The sequence below is a fragment of the Heptranchias perlo genome, chromosome 19, assembly GCF_035084215.1.
Source record: "Heptranchias perlo isolate sHepPer1 chromosome 19, sHepPer1.hap1, whole genome shotgun sequence".
NCBI lineage: Eukaryota > Metazoa > Chordata > Chondrichthyes > Hexanchiformes > Hexanchidae > Heptranchias > Heptranchias perlo.
In genome coordinates this window covers 13,517,321-13,533,579 of record NC_090343.1, presented here as the reverse complement: position 1 = coordinate 13,533,579, position 16,259 = coordinate 13,517,321, and the positions used below count along the sequence as shown (strand labels likewise).

The 16,259-nt window shown below is 42.4% G+C and overlaps 1 protein-coding gene across 1 annotated transcript; it reads left to right on the top strand.

Moving 5' to 3' along the window:
- Nucleotides 1–508: 508 nt before the first annotated feature.
- On the top strand, nucleotides 509–15,077 carry slc2a10 (solute carrier family 2 member 10). Its single transcript, XM_068000349.1, has 5 exons — nucleotides 509–590; nucleotides 4,702–6,126; nucleotides 8,773–8,895; nucleotides 10,834–10,969; nucleotides 14,192–15,077. Exons 1-5 carry the CDS (start codon nucleotides 560–562, stop codon nucleotides 14,280–14,282), a joined length of 1,806 nt encoding a protein of 601 aa, XP_067856450.1. The 5' UTR covers nucleotides 509–559; the 3' UTR covers nucleotides 14,283–15,077.
- The last annotated feature ends 1,182 nt before the right edge of the window (nucleotides 15,078–16,259 follow it).

Genomic DNA, 16,259 nt, shown 5'->3' with positions numbered 1-16,259 from the left:
TCAGTCATTATACTGGATTGGTCCTTGTATCACCTTGCCAACTTGTTTGGTCACATGGGTTTCTATGGAAACTATAACCTCGCTATCCAGCAAAAGCAGGTGTGGGTGGACATCACGATGTTGCGATATGCACTGATCACGCTGCCAACAATGAGATCAGTGCATATCACAATGTGTTTGCCTATTTTAATAATTCAATTTGTCCTTTTTTTTTCCCCCCCTAATAATAGGTTTTAATGAAACTCTGACTAATGAATCCACTGGTTGCCTTGGCTACAAATCTCTTTGATGTTCCTCACGAGGCTTCTAGTGGTTCCTAACACGTCACTTACTAATCTTCATTTTCCCTTACCATCATTTGCAGTTAGCATAGAACAACTGAAGGTAAAGGGCAATAAGTTAAGGTAATACATCTTGGTAAAGAATCTCTTTAGAGCTGATATACATTAGAAAATTACACACTGGTTCTAAATATTAATGATGTTTTATACTGTTGATCTTTTTCCAGAGAAAGATCAAAGGCTGTATGGGATACTATGCTGTTGATATATCTTAAAGAATGATTTGGCGTTGCTCTTGTGGAGAGATGGGTGAGTGGAGGAATTGATCTCACATGCATTTTTGATAAGCTACTGTTTGAATTTGTTAGATTTTACTGTGTATTTTGTGTGTGTCTAACAATAGATTTCCTGCAAACCTTGTTAGGAACTTTATCAGATGAAGCTGTACAGCAATGTTTCTGCTTTTGATTCTCAAGAGTGGTAATATTGTTATTTTTGGGGGTTTATTAGTGCTGATGTTCTTCTGTGGAAAATCCCATGCGTTTTCCACTGGGAGCAATAGGAACGAACTGCCCAATAAAAGAAATGGAGAAGGAGGGATTATATAGGGAAGAAATATGTGCACCCATTAACATTCATTTTGTGTATTTGCAATGGGGTGAATGAGTTGATGCACTCTATTTCTGATTCAGCACAGCAGAATAATGTCCTGAGATTTGAAGGTGTTGCCTGTAACTTACCTATGCTGATAAAACAGCCGTATCTGGATAGCTTTCTTCACCTGCACCATCAGTTAAAACAGAACACTAGGCCAAGCTGGCTTACACTGCCAGAGCCAGATGTGGCACTAGAGGGAGAAGACACTGCTGTGAAATAAATGATTTGGTGCTGCTAGAATTGTGTGGAGTGGGAACACTCCTTCTGCTACTGTTTCTCTCGCTCCTGGGCGGTATCAGCGTTTATTGGACCACTCACCTGGGAAAAGGACATCTGGAACAATGGAATCAATATCACCTGCTACTCTGTGATGCCTACGAATGGAAATTGCTGATCTAGGAGTGGTCTACCCAACCCCCCTGAGATGTGGGGAACACTGGGCATGCTATATTTAGCATACACTGAGATATGTGACATATACTAAATATAGTACATCTCTGGCAAGTATCCCGGCAGTAAAGAAAGGCATGCATGCCATATATACTGCAATGATTACGCAGTAATATTGATGGGCTTTCCATTGTTCCATGCGTTCTTTTCAAAGGTGAGTGGTCCAAAAATCACTGACACCTCCCAGATGTGAGACCAACAGTGGCAGGAGGGGTGTTCGCAAACCCATACAATTCTATCAGCACCAAATCATTTATTTCACAGGATAGAGAGGTACAACACCATACACTAGTGAAGGTAACAGCGCCGTTGCTGTGCGACTGTCACCAGAGGGGTCACCAGAAAGCTTCAGTGGTGCTGAGCAGTGGTCTAGCCACTCCTCCAGACATATCTGAGGAAGTAGACGTCTCAGTGGACCTCTTTGAGCTGAGATGTGCAGGGCCCATGCACGTGGTACGTCTGCTTTATTTGGGGGCACAGTGTACCAAGGTCTGGATGCTCCAAAATAGCCTGTGTCCGTCATCCCAAGCAGTTTAAATGACATGGATAAAGCAATCGAGGATGGCTTTTCTGCCTGAGATCTGAAGTTTGGCAAAGTGCCAATGCCTGTGGCATGCACGGTTGTAGTCCTCAAAAAGCGAGACCATAAACACAGAGTGTGGATCTCGATTGGTGATCGCACTTGGCTATGGGAGCCCTGCTCGAAAGATTACAACAGCTCATTCTGGTCTGTCATCCTTTGCTGCGTTAGTCCAGTGCACCTCATGGGTCCACGCTCTCCTGCAATATGAAGTAAGGCAGCAACCACGCTTTCCTGGTAGTTTTATGTGAACATGACGCCTGTCAAAAGTGACACTGAAGCTCATCTTGGATGTAGGGGTGACTGCATCTCAAGAAGCTCCTGTTACTGATGCTGGTGCATCATGGGTGCTTGTAGCTAGAGGCTGAGGGCCTTGTGATTTTGCAGAAGTAGGTAGGAATTTTTCCACAGTTATGATGCATCCCAGAAACTACAGCATGTAGAGCTAGATTAGGCCCCACAGGTTTGAAAGAGAGTAGCAGCACCGAGAGGTCACAATACAGTTCACCTGCATACAATAAGTACATCTCCCCTATTCATTCGGTGGCACCCAATTCCAGTACATTGTGCATACATCTTTGCACATAAATACAACCGTTTACACATCACATTTCTGTGCCTACACTCTGTTAAAGCCACGGAAATAATTATGACACATATAGAGATCTGCACAGTAATTGTATTTTAGTGCTAAATAAATGTTATCACTAATTAAAACATTGTGCTGTAAATAGAAAAGGATATCAGCAGATACTGTTGTTAAAATGCAGGGGCAACTGTGGGCTGCCTGATAGAGCAGACATCATTGCAGCCAATACAAGAAAAATATCCCAGTGCAGCAGGAGAAGATAATCAATTGCTGTCAATGATCCTTCTTCCCTAGGTGATATATGTTACTCCTTGTCTTTCTGTTGCACTGACGACTGCTTATCAGCACTGAACTGCATGCTGATATCTCTATCAATGTTGTGCAGCATATTGTCACTGTTTCGGCCACCTTCTCAGAGGTAGGCACGAAGCAGCACCTGAGCAGTCTAGCCACCTGAAGTATGCATGCTTGAGCATGACAAAAGGCTGATGTGCTTGGTATACAAAAGCAACATGAGTTACTGTTGCAAACCATAGCCCATATCACCCAGCAGCCTGCTGATGTATATCATTCCTGGCCTTGGAAAAACTTGGTCATGGTGGATTGGTTTAGGATGCATGAATCATGGTGCTCCTGGGGAAACGGGCGTTAATTTGCAGAATCCTGAATCGGTGGTTGCAGTACATCTGTACATTAAAAAATGAAAGTCCTTTTGATTTATGTCTGCTGTGGCACTGATATGACAATGGTGATCTACTGATGGGTTTGGCCAAACAGTGCTTTAGCTACCTGTTATATGGCTTTGTGGACCGAATAATGGTTCTCCCCAGTGATGAGCGTGGAAGTTACCAGTGGCATAGAAATGTGTTGCCACCTTGAATGCTAAGACTGAAGACTGCCCCTATAAACTCATTATTCATCTCATTGGCCCAACTCAGTCTTTGGTCTGTTCCTCTCTTAAGGACAGGTAGCTTTTTTTTGGCTTGCATACATTGCTCAGGGAGTAGTTGGTGTTGTGGTGACAAGTGTTTTATGAAGCCTTTCGCTTTTGTATCTTCCTCCATCTCCTGCAGTGTCGTAGGACAGCACGTAGTGCCGTTGTAATGCTTACCTGCCTCAGCGACACAATAACTTGATCTCAGGCGCTAGGGGAACATTTACAGGACCCAGTGGAAAATAATGGCAATTTGGCATTAAAAGTCAATATTAGGCCCTTAATTTGCATTATTAACCATCGGTTAATAGTTAGTTGCAAATAAATTCTTAATGCTAAGAAATTCTTTCTCCACAGGGCAGAGAATGTTGCTGGTGCCTTTTTGCCAGTTGTCTGTCCTTTTTAACACAAATCTCCATGGACACTAGCAACAGAAAAATATACCTCAAAGTAGTCATATTGACATCAATGATTACAGACAAACATTTAGACCAGTTGAGATTTTAGATTCCATTTTCCTATGTGATGCTGATTACAATTTAGGTTCACCTGTAATTCCAGTTTATGACTATCCATTTATTCTGATTCACATTCATCTCGAGGTATGATCCAATGTTTTTAATTTTTACCAGGGAAAGGGGAAGCTCTCAGTGCAAGTGAACTGAAGTACAAGAAGAATCCAAAATCACTAGGGATCAGTAAATTCAGTCTCTAAACCTAACATGACCTGAATTATGCCTTTTAATGAAAAGAGTCAGGTTCCATGAACACGAGGAAAACCTCTGCAAGTATATAACTTATTTTTCCCATCTTGTTGAAAGTTGTGTGTGTGTGTGTGTGTGTGTGTGTGCACAGTATTACCAGCTAATCACTTTCTTATGTTTGAGCAGGCACTTATCCCTCAAACTCCCGTGTGTTTGACCTTCTGATATTCAATGCCATGTATTGCTCAGTCCACTAATTTTTTCTCAATATGAGTGATATCGCTCATTCACTTCCCTCACTCTGGTCAATGGGGAAACAATTGCAAAATGCTGATAGATCAACCAATAGTACTTTAAGTAACCTCTCTTAAGGTCCTGGGCACTGTTTAAAGGACCACTGTGACCTGGTTCAAGGTATAAACACAATAGTTTTCAGTGGCTACTGTTTACTGCTTTGGGTGAGACCTGATAGTGGCCATTTTATTAATGTTTGTTTTACATTTCAGGCCAATTTTCACATGTCCTATTGCTATCATCAACGGTGGCCCTTCTTGGTGGACTAATTTTTGGGTATGAATTGGGAATCATCTCCGGTGCTTTACTGCAGCTACAGGAGGTCTTCAGCCTTAGCTGCTTGCAACAGGAAATACTGGTCAGTGCCCTTCTGATTGGGGCTTTCTTTGCCTCATTGGTTGGAGGGATAGCTGTTGATTACTACGGGCGAAAAAACTCAATCATTCTAAGCACGGTATTGATGTGTGTTGGAAGCAGCATCCTCTTACTGTCATCCTCATTCACACTGCTAGTGAGTGGCCGAATAACTGTTGGATTTGCCATGTCCATTTCCTCCACAGCGTGTTGCATATATATTTCTGAAATGGTCAGCCCCCATCAGAGGGGGATGTTGGTGTCTCTTTATGAAGTTGGGATCACAGTTGGCATTTTGTGCGCCTATGTCTTAAATTATGTTTGGTCAGACGTAAGAAATGGATGGAAGTACATGTTTGGCTTGGCCATTGGACCAGCAGCTTTCCAGGGCATCAGCGTTCTCTTCCTTTCCTCAAGCCTTCAGAGGGTCAAAAGCCAAGATGACGACTCCCAGAAAGTTCTGTTACAGTTACAAAATGGAGACCATGACAATCCTGACTCAGAAGATGTTATCTCAACTCAAGGAAGCAACCAACAGTCCAGTTTTCTTGATTTGTTTCGGTCCAAAGACAACATGAGGGCCAGATTGTTGGTGGCACTGGGTCTAGTGATCTCCCAGCAGCTCACTGGACAGCCCAATGTGCTGTACTATGCCTCAACCATTTTTAGGTCCGTGGGATTCCAGAGCAATGCTGCAGCAGTACTGGCATCAGTAGGACTGGGAATAGTAAAAGTCATTGCGACTGTGGTAGCCATGGTATGTACTGATAAAGTTGGAAGGCGAACACTGTTAATCGGCGGCTGTGTTGTAATGTCTATTTCAGTCACCATGATTGCTTTCTCGAGCCAGAGTGTTACAATGGAATTCCACAAGACCTGCAGAGTCAAAGCTCAGGTTAATGGATCTGATCACATGTTAAATTCTAGTAGAAATTTCTCCAAGCCAATTCTTTGGAAGTCAAATCTAACATTTACCAATGAAAGTTTACTGAGCATGAGTCGAACTTTGTCTTTATCTGGCCTGGGCAAACAACATCTAACATTCGATGAGAGAATGAATACTAGTTTGATCAGTAACCAGACAATTAACTTTCTCAGTGTTATCAACTCTTTAAATACCACACACACTTCAGATGAAGTTTTCCATTCAAAGAAAACAAGGAGTCACAACATAAAAACTCCAGTAAGCTCTACTCAAACCTCCAAACATTTGGTTTTAAATTGGATTACACTGCTTAGTATGATGGCCTTTGTCAGTGCTTATTCAATAGGATTTGGTCCAAGTAAGTGTATTTCTACTGTTTTATAGTTATAAGCCAGTGTTGCTAAGTTGCAGTATAAATAAATGTATAGTTTGTTCAAAATGATGGAGCAGGGAGGGGTTTGGTTGTAGCATACACCAGAGATAGTAGGATTCTTTACCATTGAAAATGTTTAAAGGGGACATTAGCTCAGATGAACTCAGTCAAATTACAGTCTAACAGGATCACTGCTGATTTATAGGAATAGTTGAGACCGAAGGCTCTTTACTGGCATGATTACTAGGCATTGTTGAAACATTTATTATCAGAAACTAAAGTAATAGTTTAATTTGTGACTAGTTAACCTTGTTCCTTTTTGCTCTGAGATGGATTATCCACTCGGCACTTCAGCCAGAAGTGCCGAGTGGATAATCCATCTCAGCCTCCTCCCGATATCCCCACCATCACGGAAGCCAGTCTTCAGCCAATTCGATTCACTCCACGTGATATCAAGAAACGGCTGCGTGCACTGGATACAGCAAAGGCTATGGGCCCTGACAACATCCCAGCTGTAGTGCTGAAGACTTGTGCTCCAGAACTAGCTGCGCCTCTAGCCAAGCTGTTTCAGTACAGCTACAACACTGGCATCCACCCGACAATGTGGAAAATTGCCCAGGTATGTCCTGTCCACAAAAAGCAGGACAAATCCAATCCGGCCAATTACCGCCCCATCAGTCTACTCTCAATCATCAGCAAAGTGATGGAAGGTGTCGTCGACAGTGCTATCAAGCGGCACTTACTCACCAATAACCTGCTCACCGATGCTCAGTTTGGGTTCCGCCAGGACCACTCGGCTCCAGACCTCATTACAGCCTTGGTCCAAACATGGACAAAAGAGCTGAATTCCAGAGGTGAGGTGAGAGTGACTGCCCTTGACATCAAGGCAGCATTTGACCGAGTGTGGCACCAAGGAGCCCTAGTAAAATTGAAGTCAATGGGAATCAGGGGGAAAACTCTCCAGTGGCTGGAGTCATACCGAGCACAAAGGAAGATGGTAGTGGTTGTTGGAGGCCAATCATCTCAGCCCCAAGGCATTGCTGCAGGAGTTCCTCAGGGCAGTGTCCTAGGCCCAACCATCTTCAGCTGCTTCATCAATGACCTTCCCTCCATCATAAGGTCAGAAATGGGGATGTTCGCTGATGACTGCACAGTGTTCAGTTCCATTCGCAACCCCTCAGATAATGAAGCAGTCCGAGCCTGCATGCAGCAAGACCTGGACAACATCCAGGCTTGGGCTGATAAGTGGCAAGTAACATTCGCGCCAGATAAGTGCCAGGCAATGACCATCTCCAACAAGAGAGAGTCTAACCACCTCCCCTTGACATTCAACGGCATTACCATCGCCGAATCCCCCACCATCAACATCCTGGGGGTCACCATTGACCAGAAACTTAACTGGACCAGCCATATAAATACTGTGGCTACAAGAGCAGGTCAGAGGCTGGGTATTCTGCGGCGAGTGACTCACCTCCTGACTCCCCAAAGCCTTTCCACCATCTACAAGGCACAAGTCAGGAGTGTGATGGAATACTCTCCACTTGCCTGGATGAGTGCAGCTCCAACAACACTCAAGAAGCTCGACACCATCCAAGATAAAGCAGCCCGCTTGATTGGCACCCCATCCACCACCCTAAACATTCACTCCCTTCACCACCGGCGCACTGTGGCTGCAGTGTGCACCATCCACAGGATGCAGTGCAGCAACTCGCCAAGGCTTCTTCGACAGCACCTCCCAAACCCGCGACCTCTACCACCTAGAAGGACAAGGGCAGCAGGCGCATGGGAACAACACCACCTGCACGTTCCCCTCCAAGTCACACACCATCCCGACTTGGAAATATATCGCCGTTCCTTCATTGTCGCTGGGTCAAAATCCTGGAACTCCCTTCCTAACAGCACTGTGGGAGAACCGTCACCACATGGACTGCAGCGGTTCAAGAAGGCGGCTCACCACCACCTTCTCGAGGGCAATTAGGGATGGGCAATAAATGCCGGCCTTGCCAGCGACGCCCACATCCCGTGAACGAATAAAAAAAAAGCACTTTGGTTTTACCTGGACATTGTAGGTCAGCAATTCTCAGACTGTGGCTTATTAATTGTGTTTGCGGCTGCCTTCATGTTTGGAACATGAAGGTGCCTCACAGATAGGAAATTGTGCATGAGCTAGTGTTACAAAACAAAACAAAACAAAAGGTAGCAAGTCCATTTTATAAAGGTCACTGCACTGCTATCTGTGGCCTGGTATTGGTGTGGCTCTTGTGGATGGGAATGGGGGAGTGAAAATGAGTGTGGTGGTGGGGGGGGTGCGGGGGGAAGGAGGATGGTCCCTGGCCTCCATTTGGTAGACAATAGATTGATAACCTCAATACAGTCACAACTCCCTAAGCTCACATTCAGTAGAAATAAATCTTGAATCTTTCCAAAAATACAAACAGCTTTGCACTATCCATTTCAATAACATTTGAGACCACAAACAAACCATAAATAAATGTATTAATTCAGGTCTGTCTTTGCCGATTCTCTGTTCCCTCATGCTTGATGTATTCATGATAGTCTCTACACAAGACTACAATATCATATGGCTGCAACAGTGCCACATACTTGACACAAATTGTTTAAATTTTTCAGTGACTTGGTTGGTTCTCAGCGAGATATTCCCTGCTGGAATAAGAGGACGAGCATTTGCATTCTCGAGCAGCTTCAACTGGGCAGCGAATGTAATTATCACTGTCACATTCCTGGATGTAATTGGTGAGTAGTAGAAGAATACTTACATTTGTATTAGGCCTTATCATGACAAAATGTCTCAAAAGAATTTTCACAGAATGAATTATTTCTGTTGGAGTGCAGTACAGCAAATACAGCAGCATTCTGCATCAGCAACATCCCACAAACAGCAGAAACTCAGTCTGGTTGAGGGAGGAATGTTGGACCTTGGGAATAGTCCCTGTTCTTCTTCAAAGAGAGTATATTGAGAGTGCAGCAGATATTCTAATACAAGACCTTGAGTGAGATGCTTTTTAAATTGTACTTTCTTGACATTCAAGCAGTTTATGACACAACATACAAGAGATGTAATAACTTTATCCAGTTTCAGCACAAATGCAGTCTTTTGTCAATTTTCCCAGTTTTCTCTCCTTGTTTTTATGGAGTTATTGACTCTTGCTGGGGTACGGTTTCATGCAGCCTTCTAGTATCTCGACCAAGTGAATATTCTTTATGTGTGAACCTAGTGCCAACAGACTATTCATTCTTGGTAGGCAAAACGACTGACTCCGATCCTGTCTTCACCTGATAGCCACATGTGCTCTCACTTTCCAGCAGTAGTCACTAGATAGTGATCAGGAGCTGGGAATCTGGATGACTTCCTCCTCCCCAGTCCAAGGAGACTAGAGTCCAGTCCAAAGAGACCGAGTCCAATTGTAACATCCCAGGCTGAGACTAGCTAACTCAGCACAGACAGGGGATCAAATCAGGAACCTTCCTGGTCTGTACAGCTCAGTCCCACTTTGGATGATGCACATACCCATACTTAAGATGTATAAGGATGTGATTGTGTTGGAAGTACTGTTATTCAGTCTCACTTATGCCCCTATTCTCAAACATTTTAGTGATCTGAAAAATGCATGATTTTTGGAAATTATTGTTTTTTTAATGAAACAAAATCTTTTTTCAGAATTGTCAGAAATTGTTGAAAATACGTTTTAGCAAGTCAGTGAGATTTAATATTTAGTCCTGGTCTATGCCATATTGTGGTGGTGGGGGGTATTTTCTATTTGTAGTTGTCAGTTTTTATCAGTGGCAAAGACTAGTCACAACCTCACTGCTGTTGATTCCCAGTTCTGGTGGTGAGAGAACTTTTACTGCTCGTCCCCCACTACCTCAGCTCCGAGGCTAGTTCTTTAGCCATTATACATCCGCTCTCTAGAACTCTCTTCAAGAACCACTTTATGTTGCCTGTCTTCAAAAGCCTCCTAAAATCCTATCTGACCAGGAATTATAGAAATCCTAAATTTCTATAATTCCTGGTCAGTATCCACCTCTGTCCTCATAAAGCATTTTGAGACAACCTTTTATGTGAGTCATGCCAGATAAATGAATGTTATTGGGCGGAACTTTCAACTTTGGCAGCGGATTGACTATTGAAGTCAATGGAAAGGAAAATCGAGTGGACTATATAATGGATGGCCAATCTGCTGCCACCTGCTTACTGGCCCACCGAAGTTGAAAGTTCCGCCTATTGTTGTAGACCTATAAGAATATTTATTTTCTTGCTGGCAGTATTCAAAGGCTTTAATTCCTCAAATACTGCTGACAGACTGAGAACCAAAGCACCTCGGGCATGGGAGGCAAATATAGACTGGATGTTTCTTATTTACAAATAGAAATATGGAAAGTGCTCTCTGATGGCACAGAATCATCGTGGCTGGAGTCCCGACCTGTTCAAGGCAAGAGTTGTCTTGTGTATGTATAAAAACAATCACTGGCTGGTGAAGTGTTAAATGTTTTGTTTGGGGGGTGGGAGTGATAGTGGATGACATCAGTAGAAAGCCATTATTGCTGGTAAGTTACCTAGAGGAAAACTGTATACTGGGCAGAGGCCAATATTACTATCGAAAAATAAGACCGCACACTTGAAAATGAACACTGGTGTTTCTTTCCCTTGCAATTATCTCATTCTTTGTTCAGATACTATTGGACTCTCTGGGACATTCCTATTCTATGGACTGGTGGGATTTGCTTCGGTTGCTTTTATATATCTTTACCTTCCTGAGACGAAGGGACGGTCACTGGACGAGATCGACAAACAGTTCTCCGCTAGAAGGTAAATCTATTCATGAAATTTAAAAGAAAAATGGGCCAAGGTTTTAAAAAAAATAATAATTCTGCATCAAATTTCTATATTAATGGTTTGGATTGTAATTAGCAGTTACATTTTGGAAGTATGTGTTTAGATAACAAACTAACAAATGTTTCCCCTTGTGCAAGAGTACAAAACTAGAGGTCATAAATATAAATTAGTCGCTAATAAATCCAATCGGGAATTCAGGAGAAACTTCTTTACCCAAAGAGTGGTAAGAATGTGGAACACCCTACCACAAGGAGTAGTTGAGGCAAATAGCATAGTTGCATTCAAGAGCAAGCTAGATAAGCACATGGGGGAGAAAGGAATAGAAGGGTATCCTGATAGGGTTAGATGAAATAGGAAGGGAGGAGGCTCAAGTGGAGCATAAACACCGGCAAAGACCAATTGGGCATAATGGCCTGTTTCTGTGCAGTAGTTTCGATGTAACAAGCATCAAACATGTCTTATTAATGCATTCACTAATACAAATGCACCACTACAGAATGCTTGCTTGCTGCAGGAATCCACCTCCTGCTATGAAGGCAGGGCATTCTGGGCATCACCAGCATGGTTTCCTCCTTTTACATTGTGGGGCTTCGGTTGGGGTTAAAGCTGTAATATCCCATTACATTCAGTCTTGATGCAGGAGGCCACGGGCTTATATCCCACTACACTATATTCCCCCAGAGGGCTGTGGCTGCTCAGTCGTTGAGTATATTAAAAACTGAGATTGATAGATTTTTGGACACTGAGGGAATCAAGGGATATGGGTATAGGGCAGGAAAGTGGAGTTGAGGTAGAAGATCAGCCAAGATCGTATTGAATGGCGGAGCAGGCTTCAGTGCCCATATGGCCTTTTCCTGTTCCTATTTCTTATATTCTTGTGTAATGGCTGCAGCTTGGGTTATAGCTATTTTAAACCCATTACATACTGGATCTGAGTCTGAGGTAAAGTTTTACTGTCCCGTTGAACTGTTTTTACATTGCGCTAATACCCACGATAGCGGCTTTGGCTCCCAATCCATGAGACTTGCACAACCAGTTGCAAGCCAAAAGTAAATTTACTAAGAGCGGTGGCTGGGAAGACCCAAGTTTTCTGGGCCCCTGGCCGTAGAAAATCACAACAAGTTTACTTTTGGGTGTAGCTGGCTGCACGAGATCTATGCAATGGAAGCAAGGGGGCTGCAGGCTGGATCTGAGCTGTGCAATTCCATTCCATATTGACCCCACACAGAAGATAACTGGCTGGATTATTACTATATCATCTCATTATACCATGCCCCATACAGTGGGTCTGCACTTGGGTAAATCTGTATAATCCTATTACACAGTATTACCCATACAGAAGGCTGCAGTCTGGGTTAAAGTTGTATAACCCCATGATATTCGGTCCTGTTGCACTAGGCTATAGGCTGGGTTATATCACACTATCTCCGATGTTTGCAGAGGTAGCAACCTTGTTTAAAGATCTATAATCCCATTACATTTCGTCCTCCACAGGAGGACAGAGGCTGGAGTAAAACTTTACAATCCCATTACACAAAGTGTTCCACTTGCAGCAGAATGCAGGATGGATTAAAATCCTGTATCATATTTTCTCATGTAGAAAGCCACAGAATGGATTAACGATGATCCCATTGTACCATGTCCAAATCGTTGATTTGCATTGATATCTAGGCAGTCTCAACTTTCGTTTGGACACAGTTTTTTTTTTATGACTGAGCTTTGAAGGGCCTTTCTCATCTTTCTTCAGTGACAGGAAAATCCAATTGTAGGGTATATTGAAGCATCCTCCTTCATGATTCAGAGCTCTTAAGCATGCAACAGAAGGACTTCAGCAGTCCAAGTGTTGAGGTACATTTGTGGCAAAGGGGAAGCAGTTGCAGGGAGGAAGGGCACTTTCCTATGCCAATCAGTTGCTTGATACCCTGAAGAAGAAGTCAGCTTCATGACTATAATGTTTCTTTGCTATAGTCTCTCATAAGGACCTGGATGAAATGGTTGGTGATGAGTAAGCTTAGTACATGGCATTGGACTTCGTCTGGATCATCAAGGTGGCTGGCAGGTTGCAAATGTCCTATTTAGGTTCTTCTACCAGATTGAAGGCAGACGTCTGCCATATAGCTGATGAGGAAACGCTTGAGAATTTGCAGCACAGCTTCTGAAAGGCATTATCTGGAGGTTGGATATGAGACCACAGGCTTTTCTATCCAGTGTTTGTTTGTGTGATAACAAAATCTTGTCACTGATACAATTACATTCATTTGAAATATTCTTATTATAAACTATGTCTTAAAGTTCTGAACGTAACTCAAGTATCACAAGAACACTTGTGTGAAAGTAACTTAAGACCTTTTAACACTAATGAAAACTTAAAGGTGTGGGCTCCCTCATTGACCTACTGGATAAAGGCAATGTCCAGTGTTGTACTGAACTGTACAGAACAGAAGGTCCCAGTTTTGATTCCCGGTCCATGCTGAGTTAGCTGATCTCAATTGGGGCTGCAGTAGGGGTGTTGCAATTAATCTCAATGCTTCTGGGCTAGAGAGGGGAAGAATTAACTAGGGTTCTTGCTCCAGGTCATTACCTAGTTGTTAATTGTATCCATGTGATTTATATAATTTATTCTTAATTGTATTCAGGTGGTGCGTATCAATTGGGAACTCTCTTGTATCCATTTATAAGAGAGCTGATCTAGGGTGTGGTGTGGAGCTCTGAATAAAGGCTTGGAAGCAACTGAAGAGTAGGCTCTAGTATTCTATCTTTCACCAGCTGGCTATCCAATTTATAACACTGGTGAGCCCTGTTGGCAAGTACGTTGTGTGGAAGTTTGGTGAGAACAAGATTGGGCTTGGTTGTGGTGCCTTTTGTAAAGAAGTAGCCCACTGACACTGCCTGCCTAAGCTCATGCATAATGAATGGGTCATTGGGTGAGGTGCCAGGCTAATGCCCATTGAACCATGCCCCAGCATGAATCAGTATCTTTGGGAGAGAAGGGGAATAAAATCTTAAAGGTATATAAGAAATATTAAAAGTTGGATGCTTAGTGTTAATATACATAGACTTTAACCCTCTTAGTTCCTGGACTTTAATGTTGCATGTTGTACAGGAGAGGTTGAAACTGAGAGTGCTAACCCCCAATAAACACAGCATTCTTTGATAAGAGTTGCATTTCACACCTTAGCTGTACTTATTTTCTAGAGTCTCGGAAGTGAGGTGCTGCTGTCTAAACACCAGCAGAAGAGGAGCATCAGTGGGTCGTTACCAAAGAGTTGACCGTCTATCATTTTAGACTACAGTGCTGTTGATATTTTTTTTAAACAGACTCAAATGTGATAACACTAACTTGAATGATTCTTTGAAATTGAATCTTGGTGTCAGAACTTCAACCATGCATTGAAGGGAATGTCCCAGCACTGGAAGCATCAGAAGGAGAGTGTCCTAATCCTTAAGGGTCTTAACGTCAATTGTCTTCATACTTTGGTGTTTGCACAGATCTGGTGTTAAAGCAAAAAAACATATTTTTTTGTATGTTTTATGTATTTTTTTTAAATTGCAAGATTTTCCATCAGGGCCAGCAATATATTGAAACACTAACAGATTGTGCTTTGAATCACCTGGAAAGCAGCAGAATGGAGGCCAAGTATTTCCCAACAGGAAGGGAGAAAAGTTGGAAGGATGGATCACCCTGAGGCACTCTTGCTGCACACTTCCTAGCAGCCAAGTCATGAGCAACACTAGCAGAGGCTTAGCAACTGGCTGCAATTTAGCATTGCTGCTTTTCTGTGCCCCATGATTAAGGCAGCAAGTCTGTCACAGGGAGACCTAACAAAGGGAAAAAGGAGATTAAACAAGACATTTCTGTGACAATGCAATAGTCTTATTTGAGATTATTATTTTTAGGGAGATATGACCTGTAACTTACCTCAGGTCTCTAGAGACCATCATCTTCAGTGTAAGACAAACATTGACAGCTGTGAGTGCTGGAAGATGCATTTTGATCCATTACATATAATTTTCTTTTCAATGCCCCTTTCCTTTTTGGGTGACTTTGCTATGCAGCATTATTTGGTTGAGGGGGCATGAATCACACAGCTTTTGGACCTTTCCCTTTAACTAGGGTTGTATATAGGGCTTTAAACTAAAAAGGGGGAGGGAGGGGTCAGATGAGGGGAAATTTAGAAATCTAATGAGAAAAGTCAAGGCAACAGAGCAGTGTAGTGATTTGGGTAAAGATAAGCAGAGTGTGGCAGGAAGGGACAGAGAGTTTACCAATAATAGAGCATCAACAAGAAAGGTTAAAGCAGGAAAAAATGGTTAAAATGTCAAAATTAAAGGCTCTTTATCTGAATGTCTGGAGCATTCCTAACAAGATAGATTAATTAGTTGTACAAAAAGAGATAAATGGGTTTGTTCTAATAGCAATTACAGATACATGGTTGCAAAGTGACCAAGATTGGAACTAAATATTTCAGGGTACATGATGTTTAGAAAAGATAGGCAGAATGGAAAAGGAGGGGGTGTAGCCCTAATAATAAAGGATGACATAAGGATAGTGGTGAGAAAGGATCTTAGCTCAAGATCAGGAAGTTGAATCAGTATGGGTGGAAATAAGAAATAACAAGGGGCTGAAAACACTGATGGGAGTAATTTATAGGCCCCCTAATCGTAGCTATACCATTGGACAGAGTATTAATCATGAACTAATAGGAGCTTGTAACCAAGGTAATGCAGTAATCATGGGGGACTTTAATTTTAATGTAGAGTGGGCAAATCAAATTGGCAAAGGTAGTGTAACCAGGCAACAGGCTATTTTAGATCTTGTATTGTGTAATGAGACAGGGTTAATTAGTAATCTCACAGTAAAGGATCCTCTGGGGAAGTGTGATCATAATATGAGAGAATTTCACATTGAATTTGAGAGTGACGTACTTAAGTCCGAAACTAGAGTCTTAAACTTAAATAAAGCCAATTACATAGGTATGAGGGGAGAGTTGGCTAAAGTAAATTGGGAAATTAAATTGAAGGGTATGATGGTTGAAAAACAATGGCAAACATTTAAAGAAATATTTCAATATTCTCAACAAATATACATTCCATTGAGAAATAAAAACTCCATGGGAAAAGTGATCCACCTGTGACCAACAAAAGAAGTTAAGGATAGTATTAGATTAAAAGAAGAGGCCTATAACATTGCCAAGAAGAGTAATAAACCTGAGGACTGGGAGAGTTTTAGAAACCAGCAAAGGATGACCAAAAAATTGATGAT

Bases quoted from the DNA above. Each gene is read 5' to 3' on its own strand.
- slc2a10 (XM_068000349.1), top strand. From the start codon at position 560: ATGATTTGGCGTTGCTCTTGTGGAGAGATGG. The intron at 6,127-8,772 runs GTAAGTGTATTT...TAAATTTTTCAG, and splicing joins TTCAATAGGATTTGGTCCAA to TGACTTGGTTGGTTCTCAGC. The intron at 8,896-10,833 runs GTGAGTAGTAGA...TTCTTTGTTCAG, and splicing joins CACATTCCTGGATGTAATTG to ATACTATTGGACTCTCTGGG.